The sequence below is a fragment of the Mauremys mutica genome, chromosome 22 (genome assembly GCF_020497125.1).
Source record: "Mauremys mutica isolate MM-2020 ecotype Southern chromosome 22, ASM2049712v1, whole genome shotgun sequence".
Classification (NCBI taxonomy): domain Eukaryota; kingdom Metazoa; phylum Chordata; order Testudines; family Geoemydidae; genus Mauremys; species Mauremys mutica.
The window spans coordinates 4142235-4156612 of NC_059093.1; the positions used below are offsets into that span (position 1 = coordinate 4142235).

General features: G+C 45.8%; 1 protein-coding gene across 1 annotated transcript; it reads right to left on the bottom strand.

The window, feature by feature from the left end:
• Positions 1-1433: 1433 nt before the first annotated feature.
• On the bottom strand, positions 1434-7770 carry LOC123354866 (indolethylamine N-methyltransferase-like). The gene is made up of 3 exons (XM_044997227.1): positions 7471-7770; positions 3727-3934; positions 1434-2812 (listed from the first exon to the last, which is right to left on the bottom strand). Exons 1-3 carry the CDS (start codon positions 7550-7552, stop codon positions 2377-2379), a joined length of 726 nt encoding a protein of 241 aa, XP_044853162.1. The 5' UTR covers positions 7553-7770; the 3' UTR covers positions 1434-2376.
• Positions 7771-14378: the final 6608 nt, after the last annotated feature.

Below are 14378 nucleotides of genomic sequence, written 5' to 3' on the forward strand. Positions count from 1 at the left end.
GTGCTGTCACTGCACAAACTGGAGTTGTTGGTCATTTCTCTGGAGGACAATGTTACACTCAATGCAGCTGTGTTGACAGGGTCTGTTAACAAGAACCACTGACCCATCCCGTTCTACCACCAGGGGTGAAAGGTAACTAAGAAAATCTCCTTTGATAAAAGATAAATCCTGGTCCATAATAATGTTTCAGTTACAATATCTCCAGCTGTAATGCAGCATTGGTGTAGACAATGCAGAGCACAACACAGCAGAGATTCGCCCCCTAAGAATAGCTAATAGCCTGCTACTTAGGGCAATCAGTAAGAGGGTGGGAGAAGTTCTCGTCATTGCTCTAAATAAGGCAGAGCAGAACCTGTTTTTTCCAGGCTACTTGCAAAGTAGCTCAGGCTACTTGCTAGTCTGGGCTGGGTCTTTCATTCCTACTAGTTATTTGAGAAAAACTTGAAAAGTCTCAGGTCCCTCACAATGCAGAACAGGAACATTTCTGAAATGTCGTTATGTTTGGCCGTGACAGGAAAGCATTACTCACCCATCTCTAGTCACGATCTCCTGCCCACGTCTGGTAGCTTAACCGGGGGATAAACGTATCTAGACATTACATCTCACACAATGGATCTGTGCCCTGCCCTCTGATCCTGCTCGACACCGGTAGCCCTTCCTGTTGCCACTTTAACCACTTATTGCACATGCAAACTGCATTCTTCATGTAACCATTCGGGGGGGTTCATTCTTCACACGGAGATAGATTCTTGCAGAACTCACAGGAAGCAGAAAGGTATTTGTGGGTGGAAGAGAGGGGGAATGAAATATACCTGAGTTGGTGTTTAAAGGGAAACTTCAGGGGGCATTGGAGCACGGCACGTGAGCAAGCTACAGGCCCTCACTGAGCCGCTGTTATCATTTCTCGTGATGTGTGATGGATCCCCAGGAATGCATCTGCCAACTGCGCAGGGATGGGATCGGCAACATCTTTTCACCTGTTTTAGGTGTATTCTGCAGTGGTTGTGATTTTCCCCTTTTGGGGAGGGAAAAAGTGTAGTGGTATTTCACTCAACTTTCCTTTTACATTCAGCACTGAGCCTCTGCTTTAGAGGGTTTTCAGGAGAGAATTTAGAGCCTTTTACGTGTGTCCCCTTCAGAGAAGAGAGGACTGACTCAGGGTATGTCTACACAGGGATAAAAGAGCTGCGGCATGGCTGTGGCTGGTCTGGTTCCAGAGCTCGGGCTCCAGTCCAAGCCCAAATGTCTATGCAGCAATTTTCCAGCCCCGGAATCCAATCCCCATGAGCCCTGGTCAGCTGACCCGGGCCAGCCTCGGGTTTTTTATCCCTGTGTAGACATAATAATATAGTTTTAATCCAGATATATTAACCTGTAAATCTCCTTCTGCAAAGGTAATAATAAGACCTGGAAACACAGATTATTGCATATGGGAAACAGATCTTTATTAGGCAAGCACCGATTGGGTGGAGATTACAATTATTCACCAAAACAAATCATTCATTCAACACCATGGGCCAATGCAGCTGTCAAGCCCCAGCCAATCAGTTCAAACTGATCAATGTTAAAATCACAGTGAGGTTATTGCTGTTATTGATAACGATGTGTACAGTGTGAGCCATGTTCTCAGTGCCGGGAGACAAGACTCCCAAGGAGGCATGATGCCTGCCCCAGGCAGTTCACAATCTAGTGCAGTTGGCATAGAAAGGCACAAAGATAAACACATGACATGGTTGTGAGTTCCAAAATTTGTGGTAAGAAAGGAGTAGCTCAACCCATTATCAAATGTAGCTATTTGTGGAATTTGAATGTAGAGTCAGCTCAGGGGCAGAACTTCTGTTCTTAAAGGTCTGCAGTGGTTAGACCTGTAGATGTGTTTTGATCCTCTTTCTAAACCTCATCCATCAATAATTCCAAATCCAGCACTGATTGGGCCCAGTGCTGCACCACTGAAGCCAATAGGAGTTTTGCCACTGACTACTGGGAGCAGGCTCCAGTCCATTAGCAGTGAGAAGGACTTTATATGATTCATTATGTAATTATCATTAATTGCACAGCTGCAGCATGAGACTAGGCAAAACATGGCAAGAGCAGGGAGAGGATGAAGCACGGTAGGGTGCAGCTGCACTGGATGAAGCACAGTGGGGTTGGAGGCCAGGGAGACATTATGGCAGCTCTGAATGGGAAAGGACAGAGGTGAGGGCAGCTTTAGTGGCACAACAAGGGGTTCAAGCTGGTGCATCCTGAACAAACAGGTTCTCCAAGGTGCTTGGAGGTCATCAAAGCTCTATAGCACACATTGATTTTCAGGTCTACCAGCATCTACAGCTAATCTATTCTGCCTCTCTACTTGCCTTGGGCTGATGTATTTTCTCTTTAATCTTCTTTGCCCTTCCCTTTTGAAGCAACTAGGTAAGAGATCCCCTCATGCTCTACCAAACTAGCTGTATGGCATATGGGAGTCACCTCAAACTTCAAAATATCATAACCGGCCTCCTTCACTGCTTCCTCCAGAAACTCCTTCTCCAGAAAGAGACAGGGAAACTTGTGTTGGCCAACTACAAAATGACTACACTTCATTGTGGTCACCATCAGCAAATGACCCCCTGGCTTTAACAGGGAGCTGACATTCTTCAGGGCAGCTCGGTAGGCACTCAGGTCTTTGCAAATTGGTTCAAAAGAATGGTACAAGAACAGGCAGTCAGCAGGGGGCAGAGAGGCAAAGGTCACAGGGTTGAATTTGGTGACATCACATTCCAGAACCTGCTTGACCGTTCTTCGTAATTTCTCTTCCTTCTCAGCCCACTTTTTCCTGGAAAGATAAATATAACACTGAAGATAAATGTGCTACTGTTGTGCCAAAGAGCCCTTCGTATCTCGGACCAGTGCACACAGTCAATATATCTGCAATCGGCTCAGTGGATGAGAGTTACATAGTCACACGAAATCTCTGCTGGGTGGAATTCACCTGCTTAAGCCCAGATTTTCAGAAGAGCTCAGCTCCCATTTAGCCAGATTTGGTCACACTTTATATGAAGCTCCCATTTATAGTGGTTTTATAAGGGTTAATAAATGACACAGGTATCCTACAGATACAAGTACTATGTGTCATAAATGTTTGGTTATCAGCAAATCTGTAGAAAAGGCTATAAGCTATCTATTGATCAGTTGGGCTGTGTAACAATTTTGAGCAACAGACTAAGCCCTTATTAAAAAATGTTCTCACCATTTATTCACCCTTTACAGCCCATTCATATCAATGGAAGATTATATAAAGTGTGGCCAATAATCTAAGGAGCTCAGCACCCCGTGTGCTCAGCAGTTTGGAACAACTGGCATTTACTGCCCATTTTGAAGGCTAAAATGGGAGTGAAGGGGGGTTAACCCTGAAATGTATGCCACTCTGCGGGGGGGGTGAGGGGGGGGAATTACCCTTGTAGGAGTAAACCTTCCTCTTGTAAGCGTTGCAATTTCAAGCTCTGAGTCTGCTGAATTGATAGGAATCCCTTGCTGGGGTCGCTGGAGGGGAGTCCTGGCTCCAGACTTCTCTTACATTTTTCCTTTCCTTCAATCCATTTCTTTCCTTTTATCCGTATTGAACACCACCAAACACATAATACTTAGTAGGAAACAAGCACCCCAGAGAAGGAAGATCCACAAATTAAAAGGGATTTTGACATATGTTCTTTAGTTAAATTGTAACAGAACTAGCTCTCCCTCCCGTACCTGTCCCCTTCCAGCTCACACACGTATTTCACCAGCGGAGTCCAGTCAAATGCTCCCGGCTCTTTCTTTAGCCATTTCTGCAGTTCCTGGCAGTTCCGATCCATATAGTTTGCGACAATGATCTCCTCGAAGGACTCACAGGCAGAGAGCAGTTCGCAAATGCTGGGCCCACTGCCAATACGAATCAGGGTGTTGCCTTTAACGCCATCTGGTTTGAAATGCACAATACCTGTGTATCAGCACATACAGCAGCAGAGGATGGGAGAGGAGGAGGTTTAGGGGGCCGAGGGTTCAAGCTGGACAATTTCCTCTCTGGGTTTATAAAGGGTTTTACGAAGGCCAGTTCCAGGAGAGGTAAAATGCAGCAAAGGACCCTGACTGGCTTCAAGACTGAGCTTGATAAGTTTATGGAGGGGATGGTATGATGAGGTTGCATCATAAGTAGGTTGAAAAGAATTTGATTTGTATCAGTAAACGTCAATAAAGATTGATTTCACCACACACACACAAACTGACTAAAAAGCATTTCCATTGATAGTAACTGAAATATACAGCTAGACAAAGTAAGAGAAATCCTGCTCCGGAACTTCTTTGACTTGGATTTGAGGTTATTTAGCTGTAATATTTTGACATGTGATATTGACAATTGGTGTTTTAAAGGTTATAAAACTTGAACTTTTTAATTCTCAGTGTCTATTGTCATTAAATAATTGTTGTCTGACTCCCCCCACCCAAGTGTCATATAATTTCCCATAAGTGTGAACATTTAAATCAATCAAAATAAAGAAACTTAATAATAAACATTGATCTTATCCACTGAAATTATAAAAAACATTAACATTGAATTCTGCCAATCCTGCCGTAAGTCAGATTTTTAAGCCTTCCCTCTTTGTTTGTTGCTTTCCCCTGGGCCCTCTCTGATTCGTCCGTATCTTTCTTAAAGCTGGCACTGGGAGATCTCATCTCATCTTTCATTTCAATAAATACATTCAATTAAAGCTAGTTTCTGCCCTGAAGAGTTGTGGAGAAAGCTTTAAAAAAAATAACAACCCGAAAAGCTCAAAATCCAGAAGGCACCAAAACAAAACCCAAGAGATGTTATTTTTTAAAATCTATTATTTAAACTCACTTGGCTTGGAGTTAGCAATACCCACACAGCCCAGGTAGTTTTCAAAGTACAATCTACAGGCCCACAAGCCTAGACACATGTACAGCTTGGGAGAAAGTCCCTCTTTCGGGGACAGCTGGGGAGCTCTTTAACTAGTGACTCCTGGCTCAATGGCACATGCTGACTTCTGATCTACCACCAGCCATTCGTCATCGCAATGCTGGGACCAGGGCTTGGCGGGGAATGGCACAGAGCTCTACTGCATGGGATGAGGAGCTGATTAGTCATGTAGAGAGACTGTACTTAAGGCACAAACTAGTCAAGGAGGATTTGCTCTGTCCTGGTCTGTGCCATACCCACTGTCACTAGTGATATTGTCAACCACTGCACCCTCAAGGACCCTGTGCACAAGCACTGATGCAGGCTCTCCACCTCTCTCTCTCTCCTCTCCCCTCTTCCATGCTGCCACGATCCAGGTGCACCTTCTCCACTGTTGATTCTTCAGGCTCTAGTGGGCCCCATTTTATGCTTCATCTCAGACTCTCCTATTGACTTTGGGAGACCCATCTAGGTCATTAGCACAGCCCAGTGTTATCACTGCACACACAAGAGTTATTATGCTAGAGGACAATACTACTCTCAATGCACCTATTGTGGCAGGCTTTTGTAATGAGGATGACCAGCTGTGACCCATCACGCCATAAAGCAGGGGTAGAAAGATAATTAGGGAAAAACTCCTCTGCTAAAATAAATCCAGATCTACACAATCATGTTTCCACCAACACGTATCCCACCATAAAACAGCCTTTGTGCAAACAGAATGGCACAAAACACACCCGACTCACCCAAAATGAAGGTTTTAAAGAAGTTTCTCAGAAGAAACATCAAAATATCATTGTTTTCACTGCTTGTAGAGTCAAAGGAATAATAAGTTTTCAAAAATTCTTTTGGATCAAAAAGTTTCTCCAAAGATTCTTTCTTAGGGCGGCTCTGGTCCATTTTCTCTCTGAGTTTGCAAACGTTCAGCTGCCCAGCTGTTCCCGATCTGGGTTTATATGGGGTTCCTCCGCTCTTCCCGGCCATGGCTCCACCTTCTTTTGTCCAAGTATCAGATTACAGGCTTTCTCCACAACTCCCTCACACGCCCCTGTGACCCGGGGTGCCCGGGGCTGCCCTCACTGAAAATGCCAAGGTCAGGGCAGGCTGCAGAAGGGAGAGCAGAGACTCCCCAAACTAGTGGTTAACACTGAAGTTAAACTCACCAAGCAGTCACAGACTGTACTTCTGATCTCCCACACTGGTTATCAAGAAGTTCAAAAAAACAAAAGAAATCCCCCCCCAGCCATCTTACTGCATTCCAGTTCTCTGACTCCCAATCAGCACCTAGGTCCAGTGCAGTGAGAAGTTATTTAAAAACTCTGCTCACATATACCAAACGTCCTTCTGACCCCATAGCGTCAGCCACGTTACCAGGGCAATATTAGTTTGGATCCTACCCAAAATACCGTGCTGACAGCCAATCCTTTAGTGCAGGGATCAGCAACCTTTCAGAAGTGGTGTGCCGAGTCTTCATTTATTCACTCTAATGTAAGGTTTCGCGTGCCAGTAATACATTTCAATGTTTTTAGAAGGTCTCTTTCCATGAGTCTATAATATATAACTAAAATATTGTTGTATGTAAAGTAAATAAGGTTTTAAAATGTTTAAGAAGCTTCATTTAAAATTAAATTATAATGCCGAGCCCCCCAAACCGGTGGCCATGACCTGGGCAGTGTGAGTGTCACTGAGAATCAGCCCTCGTGCCGCACTGGTGAGTCTGCTGGCTTGGAAGTCCCTCTGGAACACATCCACAGCTTGGACGGATCTTTCAGTACTTTATTTAGAGCTTCGTTTGTAGAAAAGTTACTCCAGTTACTACATGCCGTGCTGACTCATAAGGTGTATTCCCTGCCTCCTCTCAATGGGTCAGTTGTACAGCCGATGATCCTTGATGGACCATCGAACAGGCTAGGCAGTGCTGTCGCCAGACTGGCTGGGGGTGTCACCCAGAAACGCAGCACAAGTTTGGAAATACAGACATACCCTACATATCTCTAACTCACTATAAAAAGGCAATACAAACATATGAACAAGATTATCAGCCTTGGCAAATCAGAACATTTTCACTGACACCTTACACAGCATATCTGGCATGATTCATCCCAATTTTATAATATCGGTGTTAATAATATCATAAATGGTCACCCATATTCCATACAGCATCACAGCCCCCAACTCCAGTGTCTCCCCAACCCTTCATGAACCTTGAACCCTTCTCCTCTACCCCTGCTTTATGGCCTTTCCTGTGGACTCTGACTCTTCTCTGAGCCCTGGCCATCTGCAGAGAGGGAACTGCATCATCTCATGCCCCTCTCTAGCTACTGGATGGATACCGTTCATCCCAGCCTGGCTCTGCTTGTAGGTTCTCATGCCACCATAGCCCATGATGGTGGCACCGCTGCAAGATACCCAAATGTATCACAGTCAAACCAGGAACAAGCAGTACATGGGAGCGGTGGGGACATTGTGGTGAGCTGGTTGCAAAGTTACATACATTCTGGGCAGTCCCCGATATGCAAAGCCCTACAGCATCTCACCTGGGCTAGCTTGGGCAGCTCCGTGCTTAGCATTCGGGAGTTGGTGGCTCCCGTTTGAAGGTGCCTGTCTCTCCCTATTCATTGCATTGGTGGATCGCTGTGTTGTTCCTGTGACTTTCTAGGCATCTAAAAGTTCGGTGCCATGATGCTGAATGCTGCAACGCCCAAGTCCCTTTGTGGATCTGGGTCTAAAACTCTTCTGGCTAATTCCCCTGAGAGAACTGGAAAGGAGCCTCTCTGTAGAAGGAGCATTGGGCTAAATTCTCTGCTGGTGGCGTAACTCCACCAAAGTCAGCTGAGCCCTTGGGGACTTTGGCCTCATGTCCGAGGAGACACCGCTTCCATTTCAGCCTTGACCAGGTCAGCGTCCCAGCTGCACAGGAGGGAAGGGGTGAAGGGAAATATGTTGTTTATTGAAGCGCTGCCCTGACATCGCTTGTATCTAAACAGGTTTATTGCTCTTCCGCTTGGTACTTAACCCCTCATTTTACCTCAGAGAAAGTGGACGAGGACTACGTGCCACTAAGCCATGTTCCCTTGCCTGACTCTCTTGGGTAATTTGCAGTTAGTTATTTAACCTCCGACTCATCCTCGTGTTACCTTCTGGGATAAACAGATTCGACTGATGCCCTGAGGACACTTCACAAGGCAGGGATGTGGGTCGGGGTGCAGGTGACAATCTGACAGGAGTACATCCATTCAGAGCCAGATTTAGGGGCAGGTGACCTGGGTGGCGAGCTCAGGGTGCTGTAAGATATTCAAAAGTTTAACAAATGTGTGTGTGGGCGGGAGAGGGCGCTGAGGACACTCCTCACCTGCGGCACCATTTGTTCTAGGGCTGGCCCTGCATCCCTTGGCTTCTGTGTTCCATCTCCTCCCTGTGGCCCCATCATAAGGTGAGCTCGCCCTTGAAGGGAGCTCAGGCATAGCTCTAGCTGTCCTGGTTTTCCTCTGAAGGGTGGGGCTGAGCAGATCCTGGTGAAAACCTGAGCAGGGGGAGCACAGGCCTGCCTAAGAGCATGAGATCAGGATCACCTGAGTCCAGGCTGGGAGCACGCCTGCTGTAAAAGGGGCTGGCCACACACTCTCTGTTTCTGAGAGTGCCGGGGAAAGGGAAGCAGGTGGGGAAGTTTACACACTAACTAGGTGAATGGCTTAGGAGAGACCTGCTGGGAAGGGTAGCAGGACTATCCTGGGAAACCCTAATGACAAGGGAAAGCAGTATGGCCAACCCCAAGCATGGAACACCACAAGGCCCCAAAAAACACGACAGGCTTAAAAATCAAGGGACTTTAAAATAATAATAATGATATACGCTGGGTCCTTTTTCTTTGCTTGCTGAGCCTGTTGCGTACACTCAGGTCGTGTTTTTCAGGGTTCCCCCCCAAAACCATGAGGGCTAGGAACTTACTTGTCCCCTCTCCCCACACCCCTCCAAAAAACGGAAGCTGAGATTCTCACATCATCAGGTGACTTCAGCAGGTGGGACTTTAAGAAAACACCAGATATTGTGACACTCATGTTTAAATTGCAAAGATGACAACAAAACAGATTATGCTTAGCTGAGCCAAGTGAACTGGTTGTCGTCGTTTTGTTTCTGGCTCAATAAAGCAGGAATCGAGAGTGGGGGATTAAATTGAATCACCTGTCATGGGTGTGTGATGCCTCAGGGGACTAAGAAGGAGGGGAACTGAGGCACAGCAGTGCCCCCAGACTGGGGTGAGACTGGTGCCCAATCACCAGACACACACAGAGGCTCTTTTCCAAGGTGGACCTGGGAGGCTCCCTCAGGAACTGCCTTATCATCTGTGAACCCCCCAGGTTGTTCTGCTCTGAGAGACTGTTAATAGTAGCATGTTGGGAGCCAGAGGGAAGGTGTCCAAGCTGGCTGTGGGGCCGTGAATGTGCTTTCCTTGGAAAAGACAAAGACAAAAAGACCTGCAGCCGCATCATCTGCTGGGTTAGGTTTGCCTGACCTACTATAGTAATATACAGGCTGAAAGGCACTGACCAAAGGCCAAAGCAAAAAAACCCCAATGCTCTCCTAAGGGGAATGCATGGTTACTATGTTAATAGGTACCCAGCATTTGCAGTGTTAGTATCCGTACTGGTATTATAGTAGCAGCCAAGTGGGCTAGGCATTGCACAGACACATAGAAAGGCACGATCGTTTCTCTGAAGAGCTCCCAGTCTTAAAAAAACAACAATAAAGAAACAGACTGTCCAGGTCTGTCGATCTGTCTATAGACGCTGCTTTCAGATCAGCTCTGCACACTGCACACCTGTTTAAATCCATGGGATTTTTCTAGATTAAATTTCTTCTTGGGTACAGCTATTTGTATGTCAGTAAAGAAAACTACAGTGAAAACTTTTTGAAGAGTGACAGGAAATCTCAAAAAAACTCACATGTACTGTAGATGGAAAAGCCCTATTAGATCAGTCTAGTCCATGGGCTACTGTAAGATTGTCAGCCTGTCTGCTCTGTCTAGTCCCGTTTTAAATGACTTTGATGGTGCCAGTTAGTTGGAGACTGTTGCACATTCTGAGATCTTATTAAGGCATTCTGGAGATCTGTCCGGGTTATAGCCATTAAAGGCCAGCACTACCTTCCACTGTAGGTAGACTTTGCTTGTCTTGGAACTCAGTCACAATCAGGGTTGAGCAGAACCCAAGGCAAAATCCTAGCAGACAGTCAGTCACTTGGCCTGCTTATACCAGGGACTTGCATAGATGCAGCTACCATTGTGATGAAATCTCCAAGGCCTTAGTTTCATCTCATTGCTTCAGTGGGGAAATAAGCTTATGAGGATTACAGTATCAATCCTTGCTGAGGCTACAGCCTTTGACGGACCCTATGGAAGTGTTGACCGTGCAGCACTTGGCCACAACAAGCATTCACACAGGCATGGACATGTATTATCACTCCTAGATCAAGCTGCAATAACAATGCCTGCAGCCAAGCAATGTTCCCAGCATAGGAAGGGGAAGATTCCCCCCCAGAGAGGGGAGTGTGCTGACTATGGGTCAGCACAGGAGCACAGTAGGTTGCCAGCACACAAATCACATTGGAGAGATGCAGGAGCAGCTCAGCAGTGAAAGGCAGGACAGAGCCAAAGTACTTCCTTAGATTCCATCACAAAGATGTTCCTCAGGCTTTACTCAGTCATCAATAGCTGCACCAGTGCAAACCCCTAGTTTAGACAGGGGCTCGCTGCATTGTTTACAAGTTGTTTCCTCCTGCTTGGAACCCACTCTTCTCTTGGGGAGAGGGGAGGAGAGGAGGTCTTAAAAACCTGGGTTCTGTCTACTGTGCATGGTATGTTTCATGGGCACTTTCATGGAGGCAGGGATCTGCCTCAGTATCCTTGGCTAACATTTCCAATTCCCTTCACTACTGTGCAGAGTTCTGACTACTATGCTCCACTCCAGAGGAGGCTGCATTTTGTTGGTGAAATGGGGAACCCAGTTTTTTAAGTTGTGAACACACTCACAGAGTGTCATCTGCCTGGAATTCAGGTCCGTAGCACTTACAGCTTGTTTAGAAATTTGGGATGAAAGGGGCTATGGAAATTTAAACTAGACGTTAATATATAATATATGAATATAGCAGCCATTAGCTGATTTCTGTGACATTAAATCTTTCAGCCAGCCAAGCCCCTGGAAAGGGGGGTCTGCAGAACTTCCAAGCACAGCTAATCTCCACCGTCCCTTCCCTATTCTCCTCGTTCAATGTCAGAAAACTCCACCTCGCCCTGTCCTGGAGAACAAATCCCACAAGGGAATTTCTTGAGTTCAGAAGCCCACAGCACTTCCTAGAGCCTTGGGAAAATGAATCAGGAGTCTTGCCAAAGCCAGGGGGCTGTAGGGTTGTCCCCAATGCCTATGTACCTCGTGCAGTGGTTGCTCTGTTATATTCCTCTGAGCACTGCTTTAGCTGCAACCCGTTTTGCCCCCTCGTCTGTGAGCAGAAGGCATGTCAGAGTAAGACAATGCTTACTTGTGTGTGCTTTTATTCAAAGAGTTGGGATCAAAGATCACATGCCCTGAAATCCATATCAGAGTGTGATCGGAGGGCAGCCAACCAGTGCGGTGTTAGGTCATGTCGTAAATTCTCTGCGGGCTTGAGGAAGTGTAGGGGGCAGGCAGGTGTGTTGCCGTGTTTGTAGGATTTGTTGTTGCTTTCCAAAAGACAATGGGACTTGTCAGCCTCGTTTGGACATGTGCCATAATGCAGTAGCAGTTCTGCTGAGGCTGGCACCCCAAGCGCTGTGAATGATTCGACACATGTCAGAGTTGGGCATGCTCTTTCTCCCTAGCGAGGCCAGTGGGAGTCCGTGGGTCAGCTGGGAGGAAGAGCTGTTTGACTCTCATTGCCTCCCTAATATAAACATACATTCGTCTCAGCAGCACAATGAACACAACAGCCAGGTTGACCTCCACAGGTGCAAAACTTCACCCCTGCCAGCCTGAGGGTGAGCCACTTTGCTGTCACATGCAGTCAGCGGGAGCCCCCATAAAGTACAGTTACAATCTCTTGACATCTCATGGTAGCATCTGCATCTTAATGTTGCGCTGCTACAATTCAATATGATCATGTACTGGAGCAAGACACGATGTTCTTGTCTTGACTGCCTTTCTCTTCCTGCTGTTAAGTGGTTGAGGAACTCTTCCCTTCCTCCTCAGGGGCATAGGGAATAGCAGAGGGAATTGAAGGAGGAGGTGGGATGATGACTGAGTGGGTGGGGAGTAGCAGTTTTATGGGTAGGGCACTAGACAGGGACTCAGGAGATCTGTATTCGGCATCTGCTTTGCCACAGATTTTCTGGTCAAGTCACTTCATCTCTCTCCACCTCAGCTTCCCCTCTGTAAAAGGAGAACAATAATATTTCCTTTCTTCCCTCCCTTTGTTTTGTCTTTTGAGATTGGAAGCTCTTTGGAGAAGGGGCTGCCTCTCAGCGTGTGTCTGTGCAGCATGGAGCACTGTGGACCCTGATCTCAGTTGGAGCCTCTAGATGCTACTGTAATATAAACAATAACTCGTGGCTGCTTGAAACCAGTACTTCCCCGCTGGTTGCAAAGTGCCTGCCCCCAAAAGAAAAAAAAATGCTCAAGCCACAGGTCATGATGGGTGGTGTAAACCAGAAAAAAAAAACCTATAGAAAAAGCCCCTGTAGATAACTTGCTGTTAGGTCTGTGAGGAGGACGGAAATTCCATTTTGCAAAGGGGTTGTGTGGTGTTGACAATGGTGTTGACATTTGGCTTTCATTCCAACTTTGAAATTCTCCACAAAAGAAAATTCTTGGCTTTTTCAATGTATATTACAATCTATCTTATAATACAAAACAACAAAAAATATTGAAATGGAAGCTAAAAATATTTTGTTCTACAAATGTTGAAATGGGACAACTTCCCCCTCCCTTCCCGAGGTTTTCTCCACAATGAAATGGCTGTGAAATGGGCATTTTGAGAAGCAGTTCCGTTTTGATGGCACTGCCGTCTCTGATGGAGAAGTTTTTCTGAGCAGCTCTACTTTTTATAACCTAAGACAGCTGGAAGCTGCATTGCCCACTCCTCAAGAACAGCGTTCTGTTTTACATTATCCAGAGTTGAGTAGCAGTGCAGTCGCACCCCCCACCCCCATACAGGATTCTAGTCTGAAAATCCTACTAGATTCATCACAGAAATTTAATTTGAAACAGGTGTGTAGCTTGGTTACAAACTCAACCAGTAGTTGATGGGGTGGGATGGGGAAAGGAGTCTGTAAACTCACGCAAGTGCATGCTTTGCTCAACAGTATGTTTCCCTTGGTTACTCCTCCCTCCCCTTCTGAAAGATTTAACAGAGGAAGCAGTGTTACTATTCTTCAAAGCCTTCCTAGCTTCAGCAATAGAGAATTTAAACAGGAAGCTTCTGAAGATGGAGACAACTCAAAGAAATGTCCCTACTTACCTTGCCCTGTCGATCTTTAACTTGTTGTGTTGCTGCCTCCCGCTTGGAATAGCTGCTCTCATCTTATCTCTCAGAGTAAGTTTGGTATTTATTTAAGTGCATTTATTTTTTCGTTGATACATTTCCAAACTTTGATTTACAAAGATGGTCTTAAAATGTCTGCTACAGAGAGAGTTGGAGAAGCTAACCCTAATTTTCAATGCAAAGGTGTTTAAACTTTTGGATTTTATTCCCAGAAGTTATAGGGAACAGTGCAGTTTTCCTTTAGCAATTTTCTGGGGCTACTTTAAGCAAGTTGTGGGAATTGTTGCTTCCAAAGTTGAATCGACTGGAAAGGGACATTTCTCTTGAACTGTTGCTTTGCTGGTGGTGTTGGGTGTAAATGAAGGATATGCGTGTGAGCACTGGAGTGTGGGCTGTTTGTGTGCCTTGTGAGTGGAGAGACGCAGCGCTGACTTCTGTGTCCAGTGTTCTGACCACTAGCTTAAGGATGGGGATTTTCGCCTCCTTGGGACAGTAGCTGAGGACCTTTGCCCTGGGGTGATCAAATTCTGCCATGAATGTCCTTGTGACCAATGCATTCTTAATCCTCTTTCTGTGTATTCACATCACACAACTAACCATGTAGATAGATCCACAGTTATGAATATGTGCTGGGACAATTCTGGGTGTAAACAGAGGACATCAGTCCCTGACAGCACAGCTTCTTTCATGAGGAGTCATTAGGAATTGCATTTTTGCATCTATACAAATCATTTGCACTGGTTTTTTCCCAGCTCTCAAAGATACGGAATTTTATGGGCAAATCCGTCAGTGAGCTGATGTGCTAAGTAGGAAAATTCCTCTACTTGAAACCTTTGTCTGTGAAAGGTCGTTTTTTTTTCCATTTTATTGAGATACCCAGCTGATGTGTATTTTCTTCTGAGCAATAACCAAGTGGCGTATTGAAGCTGTCATT

Coding starts and splice junctions, on each gene's coding strand:
- LOC123354866 (XM_044997227.1), bottom strand. CDS start 7,552: ATGAATAGGGAGAGACAGGCACCTTCAAACGGGAGCCACCAACTCCCG. Junction 3,935..7,470: donor AGCTGCCCAAGCTAGCCCAG/GTGAGATGCTGT, acceptor ATTTCAAACCAG/ATGGCGTTAAAGGCAACACC. Junction 2,813..3,726: donor TGTGAGCTGGAAGGGGACAG/GTACGGGAGGGA, acceptor TTATCTTTCCAG/GAAAAAGTGGGCTGAGAAGG.